Here is a 12,892-nt window from a genome sequence, read left to right as displayed (position 1 = left end):
ATCTGTCCAGTTGACCTGGTGTGAAATTTCTAGAAAATCTTTCACATATACTTCGATCGGACGGCCATCCAGGAAACAGTTTATCAGACGATCGGTTGGGTTTAGATGGATGCGGGAAACGCCCATACTTTATGTTTAAGGTTTTTCTTCTGTCACAACTGATGTGGTAGTTCTCAGAATGAAGATCAGGAAGATTAAATGCTAACTTTCTTTAATAAACACGAAAATAATACATAGAGGAAGGCAGCAAGACCGATCACACAAACTACTCGCATATAGACGAGAACCGACAATGAACTGAAAGAAACGGGGTATACATACATAGGCCGTTTCTCAATATGCGTTCTTGTCTGTACTTGTGTTCTTGTGGACTTGTGAAACGTCATCAGTCACTGCCCAAGTACTGTTCCAATTCAAAGTTCACATCTAGCCAAGTCCATTTCAAATCCCCGGATGTGTTCTTGATCCGCCCCGTTTACCGAGGATGCATCGAGAGGTGACTTGTGCGGACTTGAGACAGCCAGGTATCCCAGAATGCATCTCGCACCAACCAGCAAGCGTCAATAGCAGAGGAGAAAACCCGCGTAATATCAAAATACTACTGTTATTGTGTCATGAAATGTAATTTTAAGAGTGTTTCAGGCGAGAATGTGGTTGTTTAAAACTCAAATCTGTGGTTTATTTATAAAGATAGCGCCTATTTGAAAAATGTCTCTGACGTTTTCAGAGTTGTGACATCCAGGCGTTCACCGCGGGTGTTCAACGCTCATCAACCCCGACTGGAACAGCTTTTCCTCGGCTAGTGCTTGACGTTTGCCGCTGGCTCTGATGTCTCTAGTCTAGTGGATAAACTTGACGTATAATTCGTCTTGTGTATAAGTCGATCTTTGGTCTCATTAATCTATTGTTTGTTCCTTGGCAAAAAATCGTTTTGGCTGAGGGCAAAGTGAAGTTTCATAACTTTATATATTTAGGCTATTTAACTTTAACTTTGTAGCCTATTAGAGAGCTTATTTATGTTTGAATTGTTTGCCTTATTTATCATTGTAGATATTATTGATCATTAAAACTGACATTTAACAAAAAGAGACAGGGTTGTGTAATTTTATTTTATATACTTTAAAATATATATATTTTTATATTTATTTTAACATTCTCTTCACTATGTACAATAAAATAAAATGACACAACCCTGTCTCTGTTTGTTAAATGTCAATAAAAATAAATAATGTTTCATATTTTTAAAATGAAAACAAAAAAATCATGTTCATGTTGTTATAAATATATGCAGTGAAGATAATACGCGTTGCCTGAACCACATGGTCATTAGGCTACTATGTTTAAGATTTTTAAATTAAAAGAGGCAGGGTGGTGTTTTATAACATATTTCGTTTTATTGTTGACGAAAAGAGGCAGAGTTGTAGCATATTTCGTGTTATTCTTGCCTAAAATATACATAAAGATAACCGGAGTAGCCAGAGCGTGCTGAGTGACGCGATCAAGAACGCACTGTTCCATTTGCAGAATAACCGGACTCGCGTCCTCTCGTCCTCGGGAGTTCGTTCTCCTGAGTTGAACTTGGCAAGTCCGAACTACCAAGGACGCAAGTCCGAAGTTTGCGTACTTGGTATTGAGAAACGGCCATAGACTCTAGAGAACTTAACGACAGACAGCTGAACGTAATCAGTAACCAAGTAGACTAACTAGCAGGTGATCAAGACTGAACTGAAGCACATGAAACCAACACACAGAAATGAAATGAACACAAGACACAACATAATACTGACAATATACTTATATTATTTATGATATTATGATTAAAGTATACTATAATAGTATATAGTAGATAATACAAAAATAACAGTGCTTATTACAGCCTTGTTATCAAAATGTGAAGTGAAAAACAAATCTAAAAGTTAGTATAAAAAATTAACATGAAGAAAACTCATGCAATGGAATAATAACTAACACAAATGAAACAGTGTGCCATGCACAAACAATACTTGACAATTGCTGCATTCACTTCACTTTTTATCGTTCATTTGCTGGATAAAATAGTTCTGAATGTGATTCCAACGATATTTGTCTGTGCCGTTATCGTTATAGCTGTGGTGTGAACTCTGCTACTCTTTAATATTGAGAACGACTTTCAGAACTATATTATTAATCGTCATTGGTGTGAACTGTTTAGTAGCCAACGAACCATTGAAATTTCGAAACAGTTATGACGTAATGTAACTGACATCACGTGACTTTAAAATCACCGAATCATCACTGATTGCAACGGTTTCGAAGCTTCATGAAGCAGTTTTCCACTAGTGAACATATTCAAGGTATGACATCAATCAATACTCAAAACTAAACGGAAAAGGAAGATTATTTATCACCCATAACTAACCAGTGTCACACTATTAAAGTTTTGATGATGGATGACGATTACAGTCAGTGGCGGTTCTACATTGAGTTACATCCTGGGCGAGACCCCCTTCGAGTGCATTGTAATTAAGGTAGTCTCAAGATGACAACACATGAAGTCATATTCAGAGCTGTTCACGTCCTCAGACTGGAAATTATGCGTTTTTATGGCACCACTATCAATGTCTAAATGAATCTGCAGCGGTCAGGTGGTACAGCAGTCATATGGTACAAGTAGGAGCTTCCAGACAATACCCATCTCACAAGCTGTAATAACGAGCTCTATGAGGACGTGAACGCTTTTTACAAGTTGAAATCACGTAATTGCAGTAACTGTGACATGGCATAAATGCTCCTAATGACCGTAAGATACAGAGAAACTTAAATACGCAATGTGACGAACTTTGCGAAACAGGTGTGCTTGTTAGAGTATTCATGACAACTGATAGTGGCGGGAAACTAGAACAAAGGAAACTAAAAGTCCTTGAAATTTAAATGAATACTAACTAAATGCGACAACTACATTTTACCGACCAACGTACTCTCTGCAAAATAAACTACCAACATTTTTGGGGACAGGGAAACATTTACTTACTGGAGTAGGATTTTTCTCCATTTCTGGTAAGATAGCATAGCAATCATGATGATTAGTGTGTTCATCAATTATTGGGTGAAATGGATCGCAGTTGATCCGTGATACGAACTGACTAGGCCCCACGGTTCGGCACTCTATCATCATAGAGTGAAATTTTATCATTTGGACGTGTTTTGTCTTGCCAATTTACACATTCAAACGATTTTAAACGTCAAAAAAGAGGTGAAAATCTGGACTCGCTCGCTGTTATCTGTGCACAGAGCCACACAGCCGAAGCACGTGCACGCAGAGAGAGAGAGAGAGAGAGAGAGAGAGAGAGAGAGAGAGAGAGGCGCGTGACAGCGCTCAAACACCAAATTGATTCTTCTTTTGCACTTACTTGCGCTTGAATGGACACATACACAAAAAATGATGCCAAAATACCCATCTCAGCAATTATTCTCTCGGTTATGTTATAAGTGAACAGTTGAGAAAGAAACCAGATGTGTGTCAGTATATTCGGTCCATGCATTCAGTCTTGAGAGCAGCCTTATATTCCTGCAGTTGTCTGTGTCATTAATGTTAATAAAATAAAACATCATCATCATCATCATCTACCATGTTTGAGAGAAAAGAAGATAGTGAGGAGAGCAGTCAGGAGGAAAGTGATGACGACAGCTTGTAGGACAAGTCTGCCGCATAAAGTGTGAGTACCAAGCAGCATCTCCAGGTGCTCCCTTGAGAACCAGACCAAAAAAAGTTATGTGCAAGCCCTTGTGACAACTAACCCCTGACGTCTCCCTTGAATTGTTGTTTTTATTTCCAGAGTGGATAGAATAATTTAGCTCACCTAAAATGGCAATAACCTCATCATCCTGAATAACCTCCAGCGATCCAGACACCACGAAACAAAGAGTGTCCACACTCTCCCCTGCGTGGAAGATGAGATCTCCTGGAGCGCAGTGTGTGGTCTGGAACTCTACCGCCAAAGAGCGCAGACAGCCGTCACTGGCCAGCCGGAAGGCAGGGTGCTCATTGAAAACCTGACGGTTCAGGTGCACACAGATGTCTGCACGCATGTCTTTAGGACAGATGGACAGAACCTAACGAGTAAAGCAAGGAAACATTGTCTTAATGACACATTCTCTCAAACGTATGTACACAGTTCAATGAAACTCTTCTTGTTAAAGTAGCTGAGATCATTTTTTCTATTTTTGACCTCCGCATACATATTAAGGATAATTTTGCTAAAAACATAAGGAAAAAGTCAAATAAATCAGGAATAAAAGTACAATACCAACCCCTTCTGGATGATACCAGAGCACTTCACTTCATATTTGGGTACTGATCACCCTCTCAGGGTTTATTCTACATTAATGAACCGCTGACTGCACATTATCCCACTTATTACATGGCTACTTGTACAAAATAAAAATAATGTATATATAATATATAAAATATTATAAAAAATAAAATAAAATATAAAATATAAAAAGTAAAATAATTATATAAAATAAAGTTTATAAAAAATAATGAAAAGAAATGAATGAATGAATGAATGAATGAATGAATGCTAATTTAAATTAAAAAATGGAATGTGGAATAGGCTGCAGCACTGACTCAGCCTCTTACTGAGAGAAGATCATAGTTTTGTTTTTGTGTGTGTGTGGGGGGGTATATACTGTCTATTGATATGATATTAAGTGTCTAATTTAGATTTTGGCAATAGCAAAATCACAAAATTTGACATCATATCAAATAGGGGTTTACGGAGAATATTAAGACAAATGCATCTTATTATCTGTACATTTATATCTATAACTATTTGTCTTCATACATTCCATATAAAGTATATATTTGAGTGGATTACACAGTCACTCTAAAATAACTAACAGGACCAATGTGGATTCATTAAAAATCTTTTTGTTGTTGCTGTCATCTGTATAAGATTGAGACATTGCAGCAGTGTAGCACTGACCAGAAATTCTGTGTGTGTAGGTATGAATATGTACAGTATGTGTGTGTGTGTGTGTGTGTGTCAGTGTGTGTGGGGTTACACCATTAATATTACATCATTAAGTGCCCATAAAAAAATTGGCATGTACTGAACGCTTCATAAGCTAATGTTTCCATTATGGGCAGAAGCACATACATGCAGGTTCAGTGCATGTAAAATATTAAAATATGAATGCAATTAAAACTTTGCAGAAACCAATTATTCTTTGTGCCTCAGTCACCTGTACAGGATCTTTCTGGTCAGGCATATTCTATGTTCAAATTTGCCCATTGTCATATGTCAATAAATGGAAAGGATTTCTCACCCCACGCTGCATGAAAACCAGTTATGAGAATCTTTTATAAGTCTAAATTTGAACCAGGGGTTGAATAGATCTGCCATATTCCCTGAGGGTTGATGTCTCATGGGATATAATGCAATTTCCCATTCCTCTTCTAGAATGGAATAAAAAAAGAGGGTTCAAAAAATGGACAAAAAGATGTTCTTCTTTTCTCCACCTCCACTATTTTTTGTTTAACTTTTCTGACAGAATGATAGCATCCATCATAAAAAAGATTTATCTTTAGTTTAGCATTTGGGATCACTGCCTACATCCAAATATCTTGATTTGGGGTCCATAATTAAATTAAATTCAGAAAGAGAGGATAGAGATCTCCTCATGAGCCATTATTTATGTTACCACTATAAAGAACAAGGAGAAAGTAATAAAACAATGCCTTCCATTATAAAAACTCAATCCTTAGCCCACTGAACTAAATAAATAAAAAGTGTTGGTATTTTTAAAATGTGTCTTTCCTAGTCAACAAGAAATGGTGGAATCAGCCATGATTGCCCATGTCTGAAGAATTCATAACTTATTCAGACAGTTAAATTAAAAAAAGACCCCACAAAGAAAAGACACAATCATTTTTTTTATGATTACATTTTTAGTGTGGGGTGAAAATGCCCCTCTAACTTTTATATTTACATTATTTTCAATCAAAACTAAAATATCCAAACTTTCCGTTTCTTTTTACGCAAATTATATTTCTCCATCGATATTCAATACAATTAAATAAGTGAAAATTTCCCTCAAGAGGGCTTTTCTACACTTTTTACCCTACATTTAGATCTCTGCACAGAGGACGTGTTAAGTGCATCAGAAAGAGGAACAGGTTTACTCACCTTCTCCGTGTCTATGCCTTTGGTCATGGCCCATGTGGACACAATGTAGTCCATAACTCTCTCACTCAGTCCTTTAGGCACCTGATAGAGCTTCAGGAAGTCTCTCACATTGTTCAGCATCTCATGGTAGCGATTGGTGTTCGTGTACATCTGCTGAAAGATGGTGGTCACGTTTCCAAAGATAGTGGCGTACAGGAGAGCTGCAAATCAGAGAGGGGAGAGAATAAACTACAGGGAACTTTAGAAAACTGCTATATATAAAAATCAAAGGCTAGACTGAAGTGAGAGTATCTAAAAGTGAAGAGAAATGGGGGTGGTGAATCGCTGGTCGAGGAGAGCTTCATATCGATGCTTGTGGGTGAAATAGAGATTAGACGCAATTTGTATTAAATCCCAGTAATATACCTTATGTCAGGGGTTTGATATGTTTCAGTGTTTTTTAAGTTCAATGCCTGTTTGCCTGTGTGACCCAGTTCTACCAGAAAGACTCGGGAGAATAAATACTGTAACAATAAATACATTTATTGATAGCCCAGCAAGCAATAAAGTTCTTTGGCGTAGGCCCCGTCCATAGCTCGCAATCCGAGGGTCCGGACTCTGCATTTCCTGCCTGAAGACAAAGGCAGGGGCGCAGCCGACCCCTGGGAGGTATAGGAAGGGACCATCCTGGTGGTGGTGGGGAGGATGTAGGGGAAGGGACCATCCTGGTGGTGGTGGGGAGGATGGGAGGGGAAGGAACCATCTTGGAGGTGGTGGGGAGGATGGAGGTAAATGAAAGCGTCAGCATCTGTGAACTCAAACATGTGTAAGTACCGGTCTTATATACCGCAAGTATTAGACACGATTGGATAGATGAGAAGGTAATAAGTGACGTAGCACTTGAGTCTTCCTGGCAGAACTTAACGCTAAAGCTTCCATTTTTCTAGCATGTGCCAGTTTGTTCCCTTGACCGTATATCCCATTCACCTGTTGCCGATTAATTAGCTCTGTGTATTTAGTCCTGTCTTCCTCATAGTTCAGTGTCATCAAAGTTAAACTGTGTTTTGTCTGTTTCCTTGAGTTCTCCTCTGATATTTGGATTACATAGTGGACTATTTTGTTTGAATTTAAGTCTTCGTGTGGTTCCTGGTAGAAGCACCTGTTACACTTATCTATCACATTTTCTATTAGCCAAGTAAAACCTGCAGCACTGTTAAAAACATGATTCTGACTGACAGCTGAAATCAATCATTTCAATAATTAACTGTAGGTATGCACATATTTTTGGATGAAAGCTCTTTGCAAATATTTTCACACAAAATGTCACACGTTTCATCAATAATTTTACACTTTTAGAATAGATGTGCTTTTGCAAACTAATGATATGATTTAAATCCAACTTAAACCATACACACAAACAGTCTGACATTTCAATTTATTATATTAAAATAATAAAATATTGAAATAAAAATAAAAAGTATGTTACTAATATCATAATAATGCAGTGTGTGTGTGTGTGTGTGTAAATATACTATGTATATATATATATATATATATATATATATATATATATATATATATATATATCAGACAATAAAAAGTAAAATATAAACTAAAATATTTAAATACAGTAATAACATGAAATCTTCTTTGACATTTGACATATTTGGTAGCCAAAAATGAGTTTGATTACAAGTATTCACAGAAATCTCTTCTAAGCAACAGCCAGCTATGTAGTTCTTTAGTCTGCTAATATATATATATATATATATATATATATATATATATTTGTAAGCATGGGCAATATCCTCCTAATCCGATCCCAACTTACACCCGAGTGTTTCCATGGAAACACAGACCAAAATAGTTTCTGAAATCTATTGTTATTTTGTTACCAGTATGTTCTCAGAGGGTGGACAGGAAAAAGGCTTAGACAGAAAGGATGATCAGCACCGACAGAGAGGTAAGATTCCAGTGAAAACCGAGAGGTGTGGGTAATGCACTTTAAATCACATCCGTGATTGACAAGATCCCAGTCATTCAGAGAACAGAGCAGGGTGCACCAGTCATCCTTGCATTCACCCTCTTTTGACACGCATGCCAAAGACCAGCGGGAGCTCTATCAACATTAATGGTCTATGCAAACCAAAGCATTAATTAACTGCCCATGTGAGTGAACGCAGGCTGAGTGATGATAATAGCGTTTGCACTCTAATGCAGCAATTCATTTCTAGCCAAGATACCAGTGATACAGATCAATTTCGGGCCAATGATTCATTCATGTGTCAGTCGTCTGCCTGTTTTTACTAGTGCAATCAATATAAATGAGCACAATAAAGAGTCATCAACAGCGACATATTTTAAACTTGCCTTTTAGTCTAGAAATATGCGCGTAAGACGAATACATACCAACCCACATGATAACACACACCTGAATAATATTCAACAGGGCAAAGACAGTGTCATTTATACACACAGGCAATTGCAGTACAATAAGTTCAGTTTTACATAATGTAAATATGTGTTTGATTAGTAATTAAGCAGGGATTAGTCAGAGCTTACAGTTAATTGATAGAGCTGTTTTTTCAGTAGCTGTGTTTACTTGTATTATAAAGGTCATGCAAGAATGTGATGTACAAGAAGAAAATGAGCGAATTAAATAGGAAATATCACTGCATTGCACAGTAAATTGAAAATTTAGAGCTATGACAAAAGAAAAAAAGGAGAGAGAAATATTGATACTCTACCGATCAAAAGTTTCAGGTCTGTAAGATTTTTGTTTGTAAAAGAATTTTTATTTTTATTGTGCAAGGATGCATTAAATGAATAAAAAATTACAGTAAAACATCTGTAATGTTACAATAGAATAAAAATAAACCTGTTCTTTTTTAACTTTCTGTTCATTAAACAAATCTTGAAAAAAGAAAACGTCTCAGGTTACGTCTGTAACCATAGTTCCCTGAGATAGGGAACGAGACGATGCGTCGATGACGCTTTTGGAACGCCTCCAGCGTGAATGCGTCTGAAGCATCTATGTCAAATAGCCCAATGGAAAGAATGAGCCTCACGGGCGGGTGACATCATGACCAGGAAGAGATAAAGCGCATCCGGTGCAAACCGGCATTAGCTTCGAAAATTGCCGAAGCAAGTCGATCGCAGGGTTGCAGGAAGTATGGCAGGGCGACGCATTGTCTCGTTCCCTATCTCAGGGAACTATGGTTACAGACGTAACCTGAGATGTTCCCTTTCGAGGGAACTCGCGATGCGTCGATGCCGCTTTGGGAACGAGAATACCCGAAACGCCAAACTTTCAAGTACCTGAGTGTCAGCCTGTTGTCAACTAAACACTAAGCACCTGGGACCCTGGGGCAGCATCCAGGTCCAAGCTGTAAAACCTCACGAATGTGAGCGGTGAGGACCAGCCCGCCGCGTCACAAACGTCTTGGAGAGAAACCCCAAATAATAAGGCTTTAGAGGCCGCCATACACCTCGTAGAGTGAGCTCTGACCGCCAAAGGACACGGCTGGTCAGAGTACTCGTAAGCAAGTGAAACAGCCTCGACTATCCACTTACTGACAGTCTGCTTCGAAGCAGAAAGATCTTTCTTGGGTGATCCAAAGCAAACAAATAGCTGGTCGGATTTTCTCCACGAAGAAGTCCGATGAACATAAGTGTCTAGTGCTCGCACTGGACACAAAAGGTTCAGCTTTTCCTGGTCTGAAGAGGTAAAAGGAGGAGGACAGAAAGCCTGCAGCACAATAGGCCTCGGAATCATGGTCGGCACCTTAGGGACGTATCCCTGTTTTGGATATAAAAATGCCTTGACCATCCCCGGTGCAAACTCAAAGCAAGTGGGGGAAAGCGAAAGGGCCTGAAGGTCTCCGACTCTTTTGAGGGATGAAATAGCTAGCAGAGAGATAGTCTTAAAAGTAAGAAATTTCTCTGACACCGAATCTAAGGGTTCGAATGGAGCCCTAGACAGGCCTTCTAAAACTATTGCAAGGTCCCAAGCCGGCACCCTAGTGCAAGTTGCAGGCCTCAGCCTCAATGTGCCACGAAGGAAACGTGTGATCAGGGGGTCTCGACCCAACGATGTACCACCCACCAGGGCGTGGAAAGCCGCTATGGCCGCCACGTATACCTTGAGCGTGGATGGACATAAACCTGACGTAAAGCACTCTTGCAGAAACTCAAGTACTGTGTTCACTGAACAGTTAACTGGATCCCACTGATGCTGGTGACACCAAGAAGTGAAAACTCTCCATTTTAGTGCATAAAGTTTCCTCGTAGCGGGAGCTCTGGAGCTTAGAATGGTCTCAATAACCTCGGTTGAGAGACCACTCTCTATGAGTTGGGCCCCCTCAGGGACCAAACTCACAGTTTCCAAATCCCCTGCCGGGGGTGCGATATTGCGCCCCCTGCCTGAGACGGAAGGACTCTCCTGATCGGGACCTCCAAGGGAGGGCCGTCGAGGAGAAGAATTAGGTCCACAAACCAAATTCGGCTCGGCCAGCGTGGTGCTACAAGCAGTAGGCTTATTCCATCCTGGCGGATTATCTTCAGAACTCCTGGGAGCAGAGCAACAGGGGAAATTACGTACAGACGCAGCCTCACCCACGTCTGCACCATAGCATCCAGCCCCAAGGGGTCCTGCACCCTGAGAACCGCGAACCTGAACACTTTCCTCGAAAAGTGACAGGCGGGAGCGGAGCATGCGAAGCAAAAGCTTCTCACAATGTTGGCAATCAGCCCCCTCGAAGGCTGACACCGCATGCTCTACTCCCAAACAAATCACACAAAGCTTGTGTGTGTCCCCACTCGTTTAATAACGCGAGCAGGGAGAAACACAGAGTCTGTGCAATTGTTTCGCCATAGTGTTAGATATATACTCACCGGCCACTTTATTAGGTACCCCATGCTAGTAACGGGTTGGACCCCCTTTTGCCTTCAGAACTGCCTCAATTCTTCGTGGCATAGATTCAACAAGGTGCTGAAAGCATTCCTCAGGGAGTTTGGTCCATATTGACATGATGGCATCACACAGTTGCCGCAGATTTGTCGGCTGCACATCCATGATGCGAATCTCCCGTTCCACCACATCCCAAAGATGCTCTATTGGGTTGAGATCTGGTGACTGTGGAGGCCATTTTAGTACAGTGAACTCATTGTCATGTTCAAGAAACCAATTTGAAATGATTAGAGCTTTGTGACATGGTGGAAGTAGCCATCAGAGGATGGGTACATGGTGGCCATAAAGGAATGGACATGGTCAGAAACAATGCTCAGGTAGGCCGTGGCATTTAAACGATGCCCAATTGGCACTAAGGGGCCTAAAGTGTGCCAGGAAAACATCCCCCACACCATTACACCACCACCACCAGCCTGCACAGTGGTAACAAAGCATGATGGTTCCATGTTCTCATTCTGTTTACGCCAAATTCTGACTCTAACATCTGAATGTCTCAACAGAAATCGAGACTCATCAGACCAGGCAACATTTTTCCAGTCTTCAACTGTTCAATTTTGGTGAGCTCTTGCAAATTGTAGCCTCTTTTTCCTATTTGTAGTGGAGATGAGTGGTACCCGGTGGAGTCTTCTGCTGTTGTAGCCCATCCGCCTCAAGGTTGTGCGTGTTGTGGCTTCACAAATGCTTTGCTGCATACCTCGGTTGTAACGAGTGGTTATTTTAGTCACTGTTGCCCTTCTATCAGCTCGAACCAGTCTGGCCATTCTCCTCTGACCTCTGGCATCAACAAGGCATTTCCGCCCACAGAACTGCCGCTCACTGGATGTTTTTTCTTTTTCGGACCATTCTCTGTAAACCCTAGAGATGGTTGTGCGTGAAAATCCCAGTAGATTAGCAGTTTCTGAAATACTCAGACCAGCCCTTCTGGCACCAACAATCATGCCACGTTCAAAGTCACTCAAATCACCTTTCTTCCCCATACTGATGCTCGGTTTGAACTGCAGGAGATTGTCTTGACCATGTCTACATGCCTAAATGCACTGAGTTGCCGCCATGTGATTGGCTGCTTAGAAATTAAGTGTTAACGAGCAGTTGGACAGGTGTACCTAATAAAGTGGCCGGTGAGTGTATATAACAGACAGACAACAGTAAATATAACAGACAGATAGACACTGATCGCTTGCTGAGGCAACAGAAGCTAATGCCGGTTTGCACCGGATGCGCTTTATCTCTTCCTGGTCATGACGTCACCCGTCCGTGACGCTCATTCTTTCCATTGGACTAGTTGACATAGATGCTTCAGACGCATTCACGCTGGAGGCGTTCCCAAAGCGTCATCGACGCATCGCGAGTTCCCTCGAAAGGGAACATTAAATGGTTTCCACAAAAATATTAATCACCAACTGTTTTCAACATGGTAATACTAAGAAATGTTTCTTGAGCACCAAATCAGCATATTAGAATGATTTCTGAAGCATCATATGACATTGACGTCTGGAGTAATAAATTACGGTAGCCACTGACTTTCATAGTAGGAAAAAAATACTATGGAAGGCAATGGCTACCGTCAACTGTCTGGTTAACAGCATTCTTCAAATATCTTCTTTTGTGCTCAACAGAAGAAAGAAATTCATACAAGTTAGGATCTTGAGGGTGAATAAATAATGATAGAATTTTCATTTTTGGGTGAACTATCCCTTTAAGCTAAATTAAAAATGCAAAACAATAAAAAATTAGTTTTTTCTTGCATGAAACAGAAAAGAAGATATTTAGCTAA

General features: G+C 40.1%; 1 protein-coding gene across 1 annotated transcript in view; it reads right to left on the bottom strand.

Moving 5' to 3' along the window:
- Positions 1 to 12,892, bottom strand: part of kcnh5a (potassium voltage-gated channel, subfamily H (eag-related), member 5a) — a 136,948-nt gene that overhangs the window by 39,953 nt on the left and 84,103 nt on the right. The window contains exons 9-10 of the mRNA XM_056264458.1: positions 6,171 to 6,370; positions 3,840 to 4,092 (exon numbers count right to left, since the gene is read on the bottom strand). Coding sequence (XP_056120433.1) covers positions 3,840 to 4,092; positions 6,171 to 6,370 — 453 coding nt within the window. The remainder of the gene's footprint in view (positions 1 to 3,839; positions 4,093 to 6,170; positions 6,371 to 12,892) is intronic.

Source organism: Rhinichthys klamathensis, unplaced genomic scaffold (genome assembly GCF_029890125.1).
Source record: "Rhinichthys klamathensis goyatoka isolate OS25496 unplaced genomic scaffold, OSU_Roscu_1.1 h1tg000221l_1, whole genome shotgun sequence".
Taxonomy (NCBI): domain Eukaryota; kingdom Metazoa; phylum Chordata; class Actinopteri; order Cypriniformes; family Leuciscidae; genus Rhinichthys; species Rhinichthys klamathensis.
The sequence above is the reverse complement of the archived record's forward strand: the minus strand, read 5'-3'. Positions and strand labels throughout refer to the sequence as shown.